The sequence below is a fragment of the Asterias rubens genome, chromosome 20 (genome assembly GCF_902459465.1).
Source record: "Asterias rubens chromosome 20, eAstRub1.3, whole genome shotgun sequence".
Classification (NCBI taxonomy): Eukaryota; Metazoa; Echinodermata; class Asteroidea; order Forcipulatida; family Asteriidae; genus Asterias; species Asterias rubens.
The window spans coordinates 1,767,093-1,780,272 of NC_047081.1; the positions used below are offsets into that span (position 1 = coordinate 1,767,093).

At 40.6% G+C, this 13,180-nt stretch overlaps 1 protein-coding gene across 1 annotated transcript; it reads left to right on the forward strand.

Moving 5' to 3' along the window:
• Nucleotides 1–1,804: 1,804 nt before the first annotated feature.
• On the forward strand, nt 1,805–9,197 carry LOC117304080 (cytochrome P450 2C15-like). Its single transcript, XM_033788577.1, has 3 exons — nt 1,805–2,399; nt 5,921–6,868; nt 8,016–9,197. Exons 1-3 carry the CDS (start codon nt 2,015–2,017, stop codon nt 8,195–8,197), a joined length of 1,515 nt encoding a protein of 504 aa, XP_033644468.1. The 5' UTR covers nt 1,805–2,014; the 3' UTR covers nt 8,198–9,197.
• The last annotated feature ends 3,983 nt before the right edge of the window (nt 9,198–13,180 follow it).

Consider the following 13,180-nt stretch of genomic DNA (forward strand, 5'->3'; position numbering starts at 1 on the left):
TGCTTGTGGGTGGGTCACTCAGGGGTGACCCGAGGTACTGACGTCACTACGAGAGCGGTGAGTGATCGTTCGTTTAGCTCTTGTCAGAAGTTCACCAGAGTGAGCACCGCGGGGTAGACCCAGTGACCTTATCAAACGCACCCATAGTATGAGCGTGGAGGTAGAAATAGAAATGAGCACCAACCAATAAAATATGAACGAGTCCTTTGCCTGCAAGTTCAATAACTCCGTGGAACAAAGTAATCTGACGCCATCGCCCACGATTCCTATTGTAATGCTGTGCCATGCTATTAATACATTTGTATTGTTGAATAAACAGAGCGTGCTGGCTAGCACGGCCGCCCGATTGTTAACAAAACATTCAACTTGTATTAAAGAGAACATAGATATTTTTTTTTAATTTTTTTTTTAGAATTGTTCAATTTGTTTTATCCTATTTAGATTTAGATTATAAAATAAAATAAAACTATTACCTGTGAACATTCATTTTAAATTGTTCAGATACCTCCGAAAATCCGGAGCCGTTTAGTCCACGCAGTAGGAAGAATAACCCGTAACTGGAGTACTCAATCAAACCATGGAGGGAGCAAGGAAGAGGACAGAATCGGATTTTGCTTTGCATTTATGGCTTCCCATAGTTTTCCAACCTTGGGCTATGACGTTACAATAGAAAAGTTCAGTAAACATTTCTTTTGTTTTACAAACATTGATCATTGTATGGACGGCCTTGAGTCACCAGAAACATAATATCAACCCACTTGGCAAAATTGCCTTTTCGAAAAAATATTAAACTTTTTAATGAAGTATCATTATGTTAAACCCTTTGAATAATAGATTTTATTTATCAGTATCATGGGTATTAATTTGATAGCACTACTGTCAAATAACTGTTGATACGCAGTGAAGGCCGCTTCTCGAACTTTTGGCAACATATAGATACTCGCACACACGCACGATGACCAGTCTCCCCAAATGGTAGACCGTGGGCAGACTGTGGACCAGTGGTTCCACTGCATGAATTGCAATCACAAGGCTGTGGGTTCGAATCCTACCAAGCTAACCACTGATTTCTCAATAACTATATGCCTTATTGTCGTCTAGTTTCGGAATCACAATGTATGGATATGTGCAATTCATAATCACAGACTTAATGTAAGATCATCTAAATAAATAAACAAACAAAGCAGCAAACAAGCACAAATCACGAACAATCAGTACTGTTGAGGCGCGGTCTAACGTCGAAGCTGGGGGTTGATATTATTAATGCATGTTTATTTTATGAGCATTTGCCAGTATTCGCGGCGTGTCGCAGCCGAGCAGTTAAAAGCACCAGACTCAAGCCCTGATGTTTCTGATCAATAAAGTGTGGGTTCGAGTCCCGGTCTTGACACTAGTGTCCTTGAGCAAGATACCTCCCATAATTGCTTTGTCTTTCGGATGGGACATTAAGCCATAGGTCCTGCATTTGTACTAGATTTGGTACCGGTATTGCATGTTCAAAAGAATCCAGCACAGCTTTAGCAAAGATTATAGAGCGCCGCAAGGCCCTATAGTGATCAAGTTCACCTACGATACACCCTCGCTACCAGAAATATATATATACTTTTTTTTCACAAGCAGAAATGAAATGTTCTTGGTATTTCTCTTGACTCACGAAATTATCCTCATGTACCGATTTGCCATAATTATTTCGATATTTTGATAACGAACAGCTTAACTTTTGTTCCGGTTATTCTCGAAATCGCTCTACTATGTCTCTTTAATGAGGCTCTGACGTCATTCAGCGAATGTTGTATTTGTAGTTTTGCAGCCGGTTAAAGCGGTTTATGACCAAAGTACATGTACGTGCAGTCGACCCCTTTTGCGAAGGCTGGCTGATCTTAAATATACACAAACTATGTCCTCTAGATCACAATCAAAGTTAGACTGGGTTTAAAGACGAACATCTGTGTAAGGTCGGCTATAATTGTTGTGTGTGATCTATATAAAAAAAAAGTATATTCCTCGAGCCGCCATGTTGTTCGAAAACATGGAGTATGTTCTTGGCTTCGTGTACGAGCAAATGGTAGGCCGCAATGTTGTGCTGCTGTTTGCGATTTCGCTTTGTGCGACGTACGGTTTGTGGAGACGCCGTCGTGCGGACCTGCCTCCCGGGCCGTGGGGACTGCCCTACTTCGGCATGGTGCCGTACTTCCTCCTAGTAGAGTGGCTCTTTGGTCTGCAGCGGCATGAGATCTTGGAGAATTTTGGCGCCAAATACGGCAAGATATTCAGCTTCACTGCTTTCGGTCGTCTGGTCGTTGTCTTGAATGATGGACAGACTATCAAAGAGGTCTATCAACTGCAGGAACTAAATGACCGGCCGAGAATGAAGATTAATAACCAGTCCCTTGGAAAAGGTAAAGATTGAAGCCATTTTTTTTAAAGACCGAAATATAGGCATTCACCTTACATTAATTATTATGTTCAACATTATGGTTAAAATATCTTCAATCGAGTTGCTGATGCAGGTTTCCAATATGGCTTCGTGTGTGTGTGGGGGGGGGGGGGGGGGGGGAGGTGAACAGTTTTGCGAAAACCGCAAGCCCGTTTGGGGAACCTAAAGCGTGTGCTGCTCAGAGACACGCATCCCCACTTTGTGTTCATAAAGAAAAACAACTTTTGGGCTCAATTGATCGTTGTTGTTGCAAGAAAATAGTGGGGGAAAAAAACCCTTGTTGCATAGATTTGTGTTCTCTTTAAGATGCCTTAGAAAAGTCTCTATCCCTAAAGTCTTTCTCAGATTCAAAATGTTCGGGTGGAAATTATACTCTTTCTCTACAACTAAACTACTTCAAAGGGATGGTTTCTCATTTCTTGAATCAATAGCTCTTCAGTGACAAATAAGTTTTGATTGAAATTAACTTGGCGAGTACTACCAAGAGTGTACTGCCTTTAAATGCATTAGGCACGTTTGGTAATTTTCAAAGACCAGTATTCTTACTTGGTGAATCCCAAGATATGCACAAAATAACAAAAAATGTTGCTCAATTGGCCATCCAAGTTGCAAGATGAAAGAAAAACACCATTGTTGCACAACTTTATGTGCTTTCAGATGCATAACATAAGGGCTTGAGGTCTGAAGTCTTTCATTATTTGAGTGAGAATTTACCTCTTTCTCAAATAACTATGTGACTTCAGAGGGAGCCGTTTCTCACAATGTTGTATAATATCAACACCTCCCTCTTGCTCATTACCAAGTGAATTTTTATGCTAACAATTATTTTTAGTAATTACCAATAGTGTCCACTGCCTTTAAAATAATCAAAACGGTAAGTGACGACCTAAGGGACATTGACCCATATTTTGAGGAATAGGAATAAAGTACAATTTTGATCAACGATCGAAGGTCTATTGTTTTCGAGTCTGCACATAGCAGAGTTGTCAAATTTGAGCTAGGCCTATATTTGTATGGTACCCAGCAAGGGCAACCCGAATGGAACAATGGTGTCTTTATCACAGCATTTACAAATATTTGTTCAAAGTTCAATTGCTGCGACGTTTTTTGGATGTCCCTAGACAACACAAAAACAATCTGACAAGAAAGTTTTTCCCTTTTGGACTTTAACGGAACCAAGTGTTGTTGATGTTGTTGTTGTTTTTCATCGTCGTCGTTGCTGTTGTTTATATATAATAAACAAGAACTTTAAGAGGTTGTGAGATCTTGAGGAGGGATGCCTTAAAGTTCATGTTTTGCTCGTTTGCCTTTTTTGTTCCTTGATTTGTATCATGTTCTATGCTTTTTAATTCTTGTTATATTGTTCCAATTTTTCCACCCCCTGCAGTTTTGCTCTTAGATAGAGTTACTTGCCTGTTTACAATGTCATTTCATATGTGTCCCCTTATCGGAATTTCGTTGTATTGCTCTTAAACCATTTTGATGTATAGACTTGCTTTTTTTACGTATATCATTTTATGTGTGTTTATCTGTGTATGTCTATGCCTGTTTGCCTTTTTAAATTGTTTAGTGATTTGTATTATCTTCTGTGCTTTTTTATATGCCCCCTCTTACCTTAATGTTTTTTAGGGTTTTAGGAGAAATACGCCTTTTGGTGACAGTTATTTTTTTAACTTTTATGCTCTCCTGGGCACCCCACTGTTGTTTTACTTTGTTTTCTTAAATATTTTTAATGTATGTACATGTGCTTGTGAATGTGATTGCCCGAATAAATATTATTATTATTATTATTAGGACAAAAAGACAGACAAACAATACAAGCGGACAACAACAACACAAAAATGTGCAAAACAAATAAACAAACGATTGTGTAGAGCAGGGGTTCGTAAAAAGGGAGGGGAAAAGGGACTAAGAAGGACACTATTTAAGTGAGAATAAACAAAACAATGTACATAAATAACGGGAAATTAGAAAAACCGGTGGTCGAATAGAACCACATGATGTTATGTTCACAATGCAATGCAAAGCATCTGTTGAATGAGTCACACACTATTTCTAATTTCTTATGGTTGAAAACAGTAATGTGTGTGACATTAATCGACTTTGATACGGTTTTTGGCGCAGCTATTTTGTAATTTTAATTTTAGAATTGCTAAACAGTGCTCTCTTTAGGGAAATGCTAATACAGCGCTATAAAAACAACTGCATATGGGGTTCGTTCGTCCATGTCTCATCGTCATTGATGCAATTAAACCCAACAAGAGGAACACTTATGCATGAAAGAACTTTCGAGGACAAACCTTCAATCGAATTGAAATGGATCAATAGCACTCATTAATGCCATGATGTTCTTTTGTGCTGGTCCGTTTTGGTATAATGTATATACAATACTATTAGGGATAGACTCTGTAGTTACCTATTGCACACCTTTACAAAAAACACAACCAGGCACATGGACAAAAACCAAAACGGCAGACTGTAAGCGCAAGGTGGCTTGATCATAGACATTGAGGCGTTGCATGGTGAGGTATTAATCTATATTGTATACTAGATTATGGTCTTTTGAGAACTTGTCTCGCCATGTTATTGTACTGCCGCGGAACAGATTTTTCCTGCGATCGCTGCAGCGTTGAAATAGACCGATTCCAGCCTCGCTACCCTGGCTTGGGGGGGGGGGGGGCAGCGCGCCATCAACACCTCCCGTTAGTATAGACCCTGGACATGGAAAGGAAGCACTGAGTCAGCGCTGATTGGCTATAACCATAAGTGACTGTTCTGCTCTGATTTTTCTAAATATTTTACGAAGTCCAAGCCATGCTATGATTTCGAAAACAGCCACAAGCTGCTCTTAGGCCCTTTACGAAACCACGGCTTCGGCTTTGGATTCGGCTTCAGGCTCCGTCCTCTCGTCTGAAGCCCTGAGTGCATGATACGCAAAGCACGCGCAATACTTGTCAAAACAACTGCAGCGCCAAGCTAGCCTGAGCCGAATCTTGAACCGAAGCCGGGACTTCGAAAAGGGCCTCAGCAACACTCTTAAGTGGTATAGCCGTATCCGTAACTAACAATTCGGCTATTGCTATATACTCTTGAGTGAATTCCTGTGAAGTTTAAAGCTCCTTTGACAAAACACTTCAAATGCTCTTTCTATACACGTTCAGGGTTTGCTCTTTACCTTTTTAGTGACTGGCGGCCAGAGGACCAGTATATCATTTTAGTACTTCAGCTTTTTCACTATAGTCCATGAAATAGAGAGGTTTTTAAGACTGGAATAGCAACTGGATTAGCCAGCCGGATTAGTGACATTACATGAAAGGTGACCAAGTTTACAGTCATGTAAAACACAATGACGTCAGAGAGGCAGCCGGGTCAAAGGTTGTACAAATTGTGTGTATAAGGCCTTGTACCGATTTCAAGGGAAATATATTTAGTGATGTCGCAAGAGGGGGTAAAGATGGTCTTTCGTTTTTCTTCCATATCCAGGTGTCGCCTTTGCGAGTGGGGATTGTTGGAAGGAGCAGAGGCGCTTCACGATCAAGACCCTTGACCGCCTCGGTGCGGGAAAAGCCATCCACGAGGAGAAGCTCTCTGAAGAAGCCAATGCGCTACTGGGGGAGATCGAAGCGCTAGACGGCAAGGCCTTCGACCCCAAATACCACATGATGATCTGCGTCTCCAACATCATAACATCGATGCTGTACAGCAGGAGGCACGACTACAACGACGCCGAGTACCAGGATTTCCTGGACATGATCGCAGAGATCACGCACCTCATGGGGACGGCCGGCGCGATGCCGACTACCCCGATCTTGAAGCACCTCAAGCTAACCCAAGGGAAGCGTCTCAGTGACAACATCATCGCCGAGATGCGGTATATGAAGCGGATCGTCCGTGAACGCCAGGCCAGCCACGACCCTTCAGGTGACCCGAGAGACTTCACCGACGCCTACCTATCCGAGATCCCAAACGAGGAGCTGACACATCTCTCCCACGGTAACCTAACCCACACTCTCATCCACGTCTTCTCCGCCGGTACGGAGAACATCTCCACGACGCTACGCTGGGCTCTTCTCTACATGATAGCTCACCCAGACGTCCAGGCCCGGGTGCAGGAAGAGCTAGACCGCGTAGTGGGGCAAGATCGAATGCCCAAGCTCTCGGATGAAGCGTCGCTCCCGTACACCCAAGCAACTCTCCTAGAGCTGCAACGCATGAGTACCGTAGCCCCGCTCGGCGTTGCGCACATGTCATCTGCCGATGCAAAGTACAGAGGATACACCATTCCAGCGCGTACAGCGGTCATCCCAAACACGTGGGCTATTCACTACAACCCTAAGGTGTGGGAGGAACCGTTCAAGTTCAACCCTGGGAGATTCTTGGATGAACAGGACAAGGTCAAAGGGGCTGAAGGAGTGGTGTCGTTCAGTGCTGGTAAGACACTATTTTTTTATTTTTTTTTATTCTTCGGAAAAAGGCCTCCCAGGGAAGGGCAAAAGTAAAAAAAACTGTCATCAACAAAGATGTGCCCGCCCAGATCTAGCTAATAAAAAGTACACATTTATATACTATACAATAAACACTCTAAAAATGCAGTAAAAAATTAAACAAATTTATTTGGTCAAGGTTCACAACCACAATAATTTGGTACCTGTTTTGCCATTTCTTTGTTTCGCATAAAGTTCAGGAAAAATACATGTTTTAAATTATTATTATTATTATTATTTGGGGGGGGGGGGGGGAGTGGGGGAATCTCTAACAAATTGCAACAGTTTTTATTTGACCACAGTGCATTTTGTTAAGATCCTCAGAATGAAATCTTAAAAATCCACAAAAATCCAAGTAGTGGAAATCTGATTACTTTGCATAAATCCAATATGGCTGCCATTTTAAAGATTTTGCATATTGCACCTCTTTTTGAAACTCCTTGCCTGATGCATATTTCCCTCCATCCCACAATCTGTTTGAAGAGGAATTGAATTATATTCATTTAATAAAGATTCGTCTTTTTCGGAATGGCCAAAGGGGCAAGCAAACTCGCACTAAGAACTTTGGTTGTATACATCTGTGATTCATTTTGATCTGGGGTTGAAAACAGACAATCAGCGGGATATGAACCGAAGACGTTCTAATTAACGTGTCGACACTCAACCAATTTAGATACTGCTATTTGAAGACACTGGACACTATTAGTAATTGTCAAAGACAAGTCTTCTCACTTGGTGTATCTCAACATATGCATAAAATAACAAACCTGTGAACATTTGAGCTCAATCGGTCGTTGAAGTTGCGAGATAAAAATGTAAGAAAAACACCCTTGTCACACACGAAGTTGTGTGCTTTCACATGCCTGATTTCGAGACTTCAAATTCTAAATCTGAGGTCTCGAAATCAAATTCGTGGAAAATTACTTCTTTCTCGAAAACTATGGCACTACAGAGGGATCCGTTTCTCACAATGTTTTATACCATCAACCTCTCCCCATTACTCATTACCAAATCAGGTTTTATGCCACTAATTATTTTGAGTAATTTCCAATAGTGTCCACTGCCTTTAAATCGTAGTCATTGTTGCTTTGCAGGAAACCGTGTTTGCATCGGACGCCATCTTGCCCGTATGGAGATGTACACCTTCCTGACTCATCTACTCCATAAGTTTTCGTTCCAGAAGGCAGACTGCTCCCCGCCGCTTTCCTTCAAGGGAAGTGGCAGTTTCGCTAGGGTACCAGACCAGTACTTCCTGCACGCTGTGAAAAGGTTTTGAGTCCGGAAACTGAATGTCAAATCCAAGAAGGATCAATTATTAGGACTGTTGTAGATTTTCCCAGCCAATTTGAACAAAGAAAATTGTCATTATAACACTCTGCTCGTTCACTTTCGTTTGAAACTTCTACTATCCTTTCACTTACTGGCAGCTCTTGCTGCTGGCTTTTACAAAAACAGCCCAAAGGAGTAATTAAAGTTCACTAGTTTAGCATTCACTGTCAAAAATAAGATCCTTCAATTTCACAAGGCCGCAAGTTTCATCAAGTTTTGTAAAAGCCAGCAACAAGAGCTGCTGTAAGTGTATATAAGGATAGTAGAAGTTCAGTTTAAGAATGGCCAAAGGGTAATCTTGAATGCCTGTCATGGTTCAATAAATTGAATATATTATGACTAAAACAAATCTGAATGAGAAACACGAAAACATTGAATGCACTACCTAAAAAAGCAAATTTAAGTGGATAAGGGTAAAACGCATGAACTGGAATGTGTGTTAATAATGGATTGTTTTGGCCAGGAAGACCTTATCTTGTAAAGAAGGAGAGATAACATTAATTTATGAATAATTTTATGGGAAATCTGAAGATGTTGAGACCTCTTTTTCTACCTCTACGGTAAGACACTACTATAGAATTGCAAAGGTCGTGGGTTCGAATCCCACCCAAGTAATATATACCCAGTGATTTTTTTCTTCTTCATAGAACTAGGAAAATATGCCTACTAAGTATCACTAAATCGGTGTTTATAGGTAAAACCAATAAAGCTATTTGGTAAAACCAAAATTAATATAGTCAATAGTTTGGATAGATCACAGATTAATTTAGCATGTAATAATGTATTTGTTTATCTTTGTATTTCTTTGATTTGTTTTCCTTCCAATCTGTGTGCGAGTGCAATCAAGAGTATAACTTCTACAATGCAAAAAAAATGTCAGTTCAATGCAATTAATGCTTATAGATTGAGTACATATTAAACTGTTAAATTTCTTTTGCTGAAAACCAGTTTTTTAAGTGTGCTTATAGTATTTATTTGCCTTCGGTCTCGATCTATTAAGGAAAGCAAATTTGAATCATACAAGTGTCATCCGTAGGGCCGGTGTCCGATGCAATTGTGTCCGCCATGCAATACTGTCCGCTCCAGACACTTTTGCATATGCAATCGTGTCCGGGGCTATGTAAAAACCGTCCGGCGGACATGTACATGACTGGGATGTGTGTGCGGGTGTAAGCGAGCGTGCCCTTGCACTGAACCTACGTATTATGCAGCCTGAATATTCACGTATTTTATGATTGCAGCGAACGGCCGAACATTTCCCATGTCATTCATGACATGCACTTTAAGCTTGTAAAAAAAATGGCGAACGTGTTCCGTCGACCAAGGGCGTTTAATTAACTGCAAGGACGGTTTTGCACGGGGGCGGACACAGCTGCATATGCAAGTATGTCCGGGCGGACACAATTGCATTATGCAGCAGCGTCCGGGAGGACACGATTGCATATGCAAAACCGTCCGGCGGACATTATTACATATGCAATACTGTCCTCCGGATAGTATTGCATAGAGGACATAATTGCATGCGACACCAGCCATCAGCTCCCAGTAGATGAACATCTATGTGACTACTCTGGCACAGAAAAATGCTTTGAGGCGCGTGGGCACGGGCCCCTTTGTAGGATAAGAATTCGAAGTATTCAGGTCTAGCGGTACGGGATGAAAGACGTAATCACTTAGGCGATTTATTGCGTCACTATCTGAATGGTTTGCGCCTGTGCTGCTTAAGCTATCATTAAAGGAATAGCTTGAATAGCTACTAACCATAGTAATTTAAATCACAATGAAGCATTATGAAGGAGTTAGAGTACATCTGTTGCTACGGGATAGTGCATGTAAACAAGAATGTCCAAGCATTGCAAACAATGGTCGTTCTAACTCCTTCTAGTTTATTGCTCCATGAAACAACCATGAGAACATTATTTTTATGGAGGTCTATTTCTACCTCCATGATTATTTGGAGGAAATACGTCCATCATTTCGGGTTTCGAAATGATTTAAAGAAGATGATATGCGAAATGTTGAATGATCATGACGATAAGATTTGATGATTGGAATGGACCATGGGACACAGGCGAAGTGAACGCGTTCATCTCTGTGGATGGGCGGTAGATGATCTTGTCGGAGCTCTGGACGGCCGTTCTTGACAGTAGATGTGACGTCATCTTGAGTCTTGGGTTGAATAATCCCTATACAGCTCACGTAGGAAGCTCAACTGTGCGTTGGTGACGTCATTGGTCGACAGTGCAAGGTATTCCGATTTCAGACTTGTGAGCCCATGTACGGATTGTTCAATTTGGCGATCTGTGTATCACAAAGGAGTCTGTAATGGGTTGGACGGTTGTACAATTGTGGTCCAAAATTGAAGAAAGAAATCCCAAGGGGGTAAGATCTGCAATTTTATAAAATTTGAGATTTTTTGTTTTCTTCAAACATCATAAGGGGGTAAATCCAGCATTTTTATCAATTTTAAACATAAATGCTTCATATTTTTTTCAACTTTTGACCTAAATTTAATAAAAATGATGGACTTTTCCATTGTGATTTTTTCAATTTTAGACTTAAATTTAATAAAAATAAATGCTGGCATGTATACTCATTGTTATTTTTTCAGTTTAGGACATCAATTTGTTCGCAATGCTGGACTTACCCCTTGTGATTTTTATCTGGACCTTAAGTTGATACAAATGTTGGAATTACCTTCTTTTTTTTTTCCATTTTTGGACCAGAATTTGATAAAAGATCGGCCTAACCCCTTGTGTCTTTGTCTCACTTTTTCCTTCAAATTTGAAGGAAAAAAAAAACTAGTTTACCCTGAAATTTTTTCAATTTTGGACCCGATTTAAAAAAAAAAAAAAATTAATTAAACTTTTTACCAAAATTTGATTTAAAATGTTGGACTTGTCCCTTGTGTAATTGTTTTCATTTTTGGACCCCATATTTATAAAAATGCTTGATGACTTACATTTTATGAATTTTTTTACCCAAAATCATAAAAATGCTGGACTAACACCTTATGTTTTTTTTCATTTTAAACCCGCTCGTTAATTTTGGTAAAAATCGGTAAAAAAAACCCGCAAAAACTCAATAAATTTCGGAAATAAAATCACTAAAATGCCTCAAAACTCTTCAAAACGTCTTCACACTGCTAAGACTGATCCATTGCAACAAATCAAAAACAAATCTTGACAGAAATCAACTGAAAAGTACGTTTTTAATCTAAAAACGACTTCTAAATGCATCTAATAAACTTATAACACTGTTTACGCTCCTATACGTATTGTAGCGGAATATGCATTGCGTGCGAGAGGGAATTTCCCTTTTGCTGGTGCGCGGGCTGCTGTCCGTGCATCAGATAGCGTTGCGGGTACCCCGCGCGGGTATATAAGCGCGTCGCACGTGCTCACTCCGTCTGTCTCTCCTCCCCGCTGTTCATTTAGTGTCGCTGCTGTATCTCTGCTGTTTCTGCTGCCGGCTGTGTTACTGCTTGGTGCTGTTCTGTTTAGTTGTCCGGGAGCAAGTTATAGACCAAATTGTTGCATTGGAAGCGCCGCCGGACTAGGGTGAGTAGCTGCACCTCGTAAATTATATCAGTCCCGATGTCCATTCATTATTAATTACTAAGTTCTAGTGATTCTATAGATTGCCTCTCATTTAACAACCAATCAGCCTCAGCACCTAATCAGGAACCCTAATCAATGCCAGTAGTGATTCAATAAACCAGCCCAATTCCGAATATTAATCAGTGTCAAGTGTGAACTAATTGAAGTCTCAGCCCTGTGTTGGGGGAGGGGGGGGGGGGGTGATTAAGCTAGGCGCCTGGGGGTAGATTTCACCCGAAACGAGTCCGCCCCACCGGTCTCTGTGGTAACCGCTCATCCAGAGGCCGAAGTCCCGAGGTACCCGGCGAGATATGTATTGTATTCGTAAGGAGAACATAACAACAACAGCGTAACTTTGGCGACTTCTTTGACTTCAAATGCACCAATTCCAAGGCAAATCCTTCATTGTACAATGTTTTACTTATACAACAAGTAATGTTTTAACGTAAAAACTCTTAAAACAAACACTAAAATCCCCTCAGATTTCCTCAAAGTTATAATAAAAACAGCAAATTTGTACCACATGCATGTAATCTCCAAGTTCTTTCCCACATAAAGTGTCTGTACTGAAAAAAATAGACGTCGAGCAACAACTTAGTTTTTAAGATTTCTAGTCTGAAATAAGGAAGAGAGTGGTAGCACTTAAAGACCAAACTAATTACATAAACAAACTCCACAAGCTTTTGTAGTAACAATTATATTTGGTTTGTGGTAACACCATGTGTTCATCTACTTGCCAGGTAGAGTTTGTTCTTTAATAGTAACACTAACAACTACTTCATAAGATGCAAAGAAAGGGACAATCGCTCACAGTATTCGCTGGATGAAGCCTGGTTCATACTTCCTGCGAATGCAAATGCTATACAAATGTTGATGTCAAAAATTTGCAACTAATAGTTCGCGAATAATAATATGAATATAAACCACAAGGGAAACTGACTGGGTAAATTTGTAAATGATTTTTGGGGTTGAACAAAGAATTGACTAGAGTGGGATTCGAACCAACGACCTCCGGATTAACGTGCCGGCACTCTACCAACTGAGCTATCTAGCCCTATATTGGCGGTGTCCCTATTTTGTCAATATCTTTGTTCGGGGGTGCCAGTCAGAAGCCATACAACCGTTAACTGCCGTGTAGCCAGGGATCACACCCAAATTACGATACAACCTGGGAAGCGGCAGCTAGGGGATCACCTTAAGGGGATGCGACTTTTTGTTTCAGATATCAATATAAACCACAAGGGAAACTGACTGGGTAAATTTGTAAATGATTTTTGGGGTTGAACAAAGAATTGACTAGAGTGGGATTCGAACCGGCACGTTAATCCGGA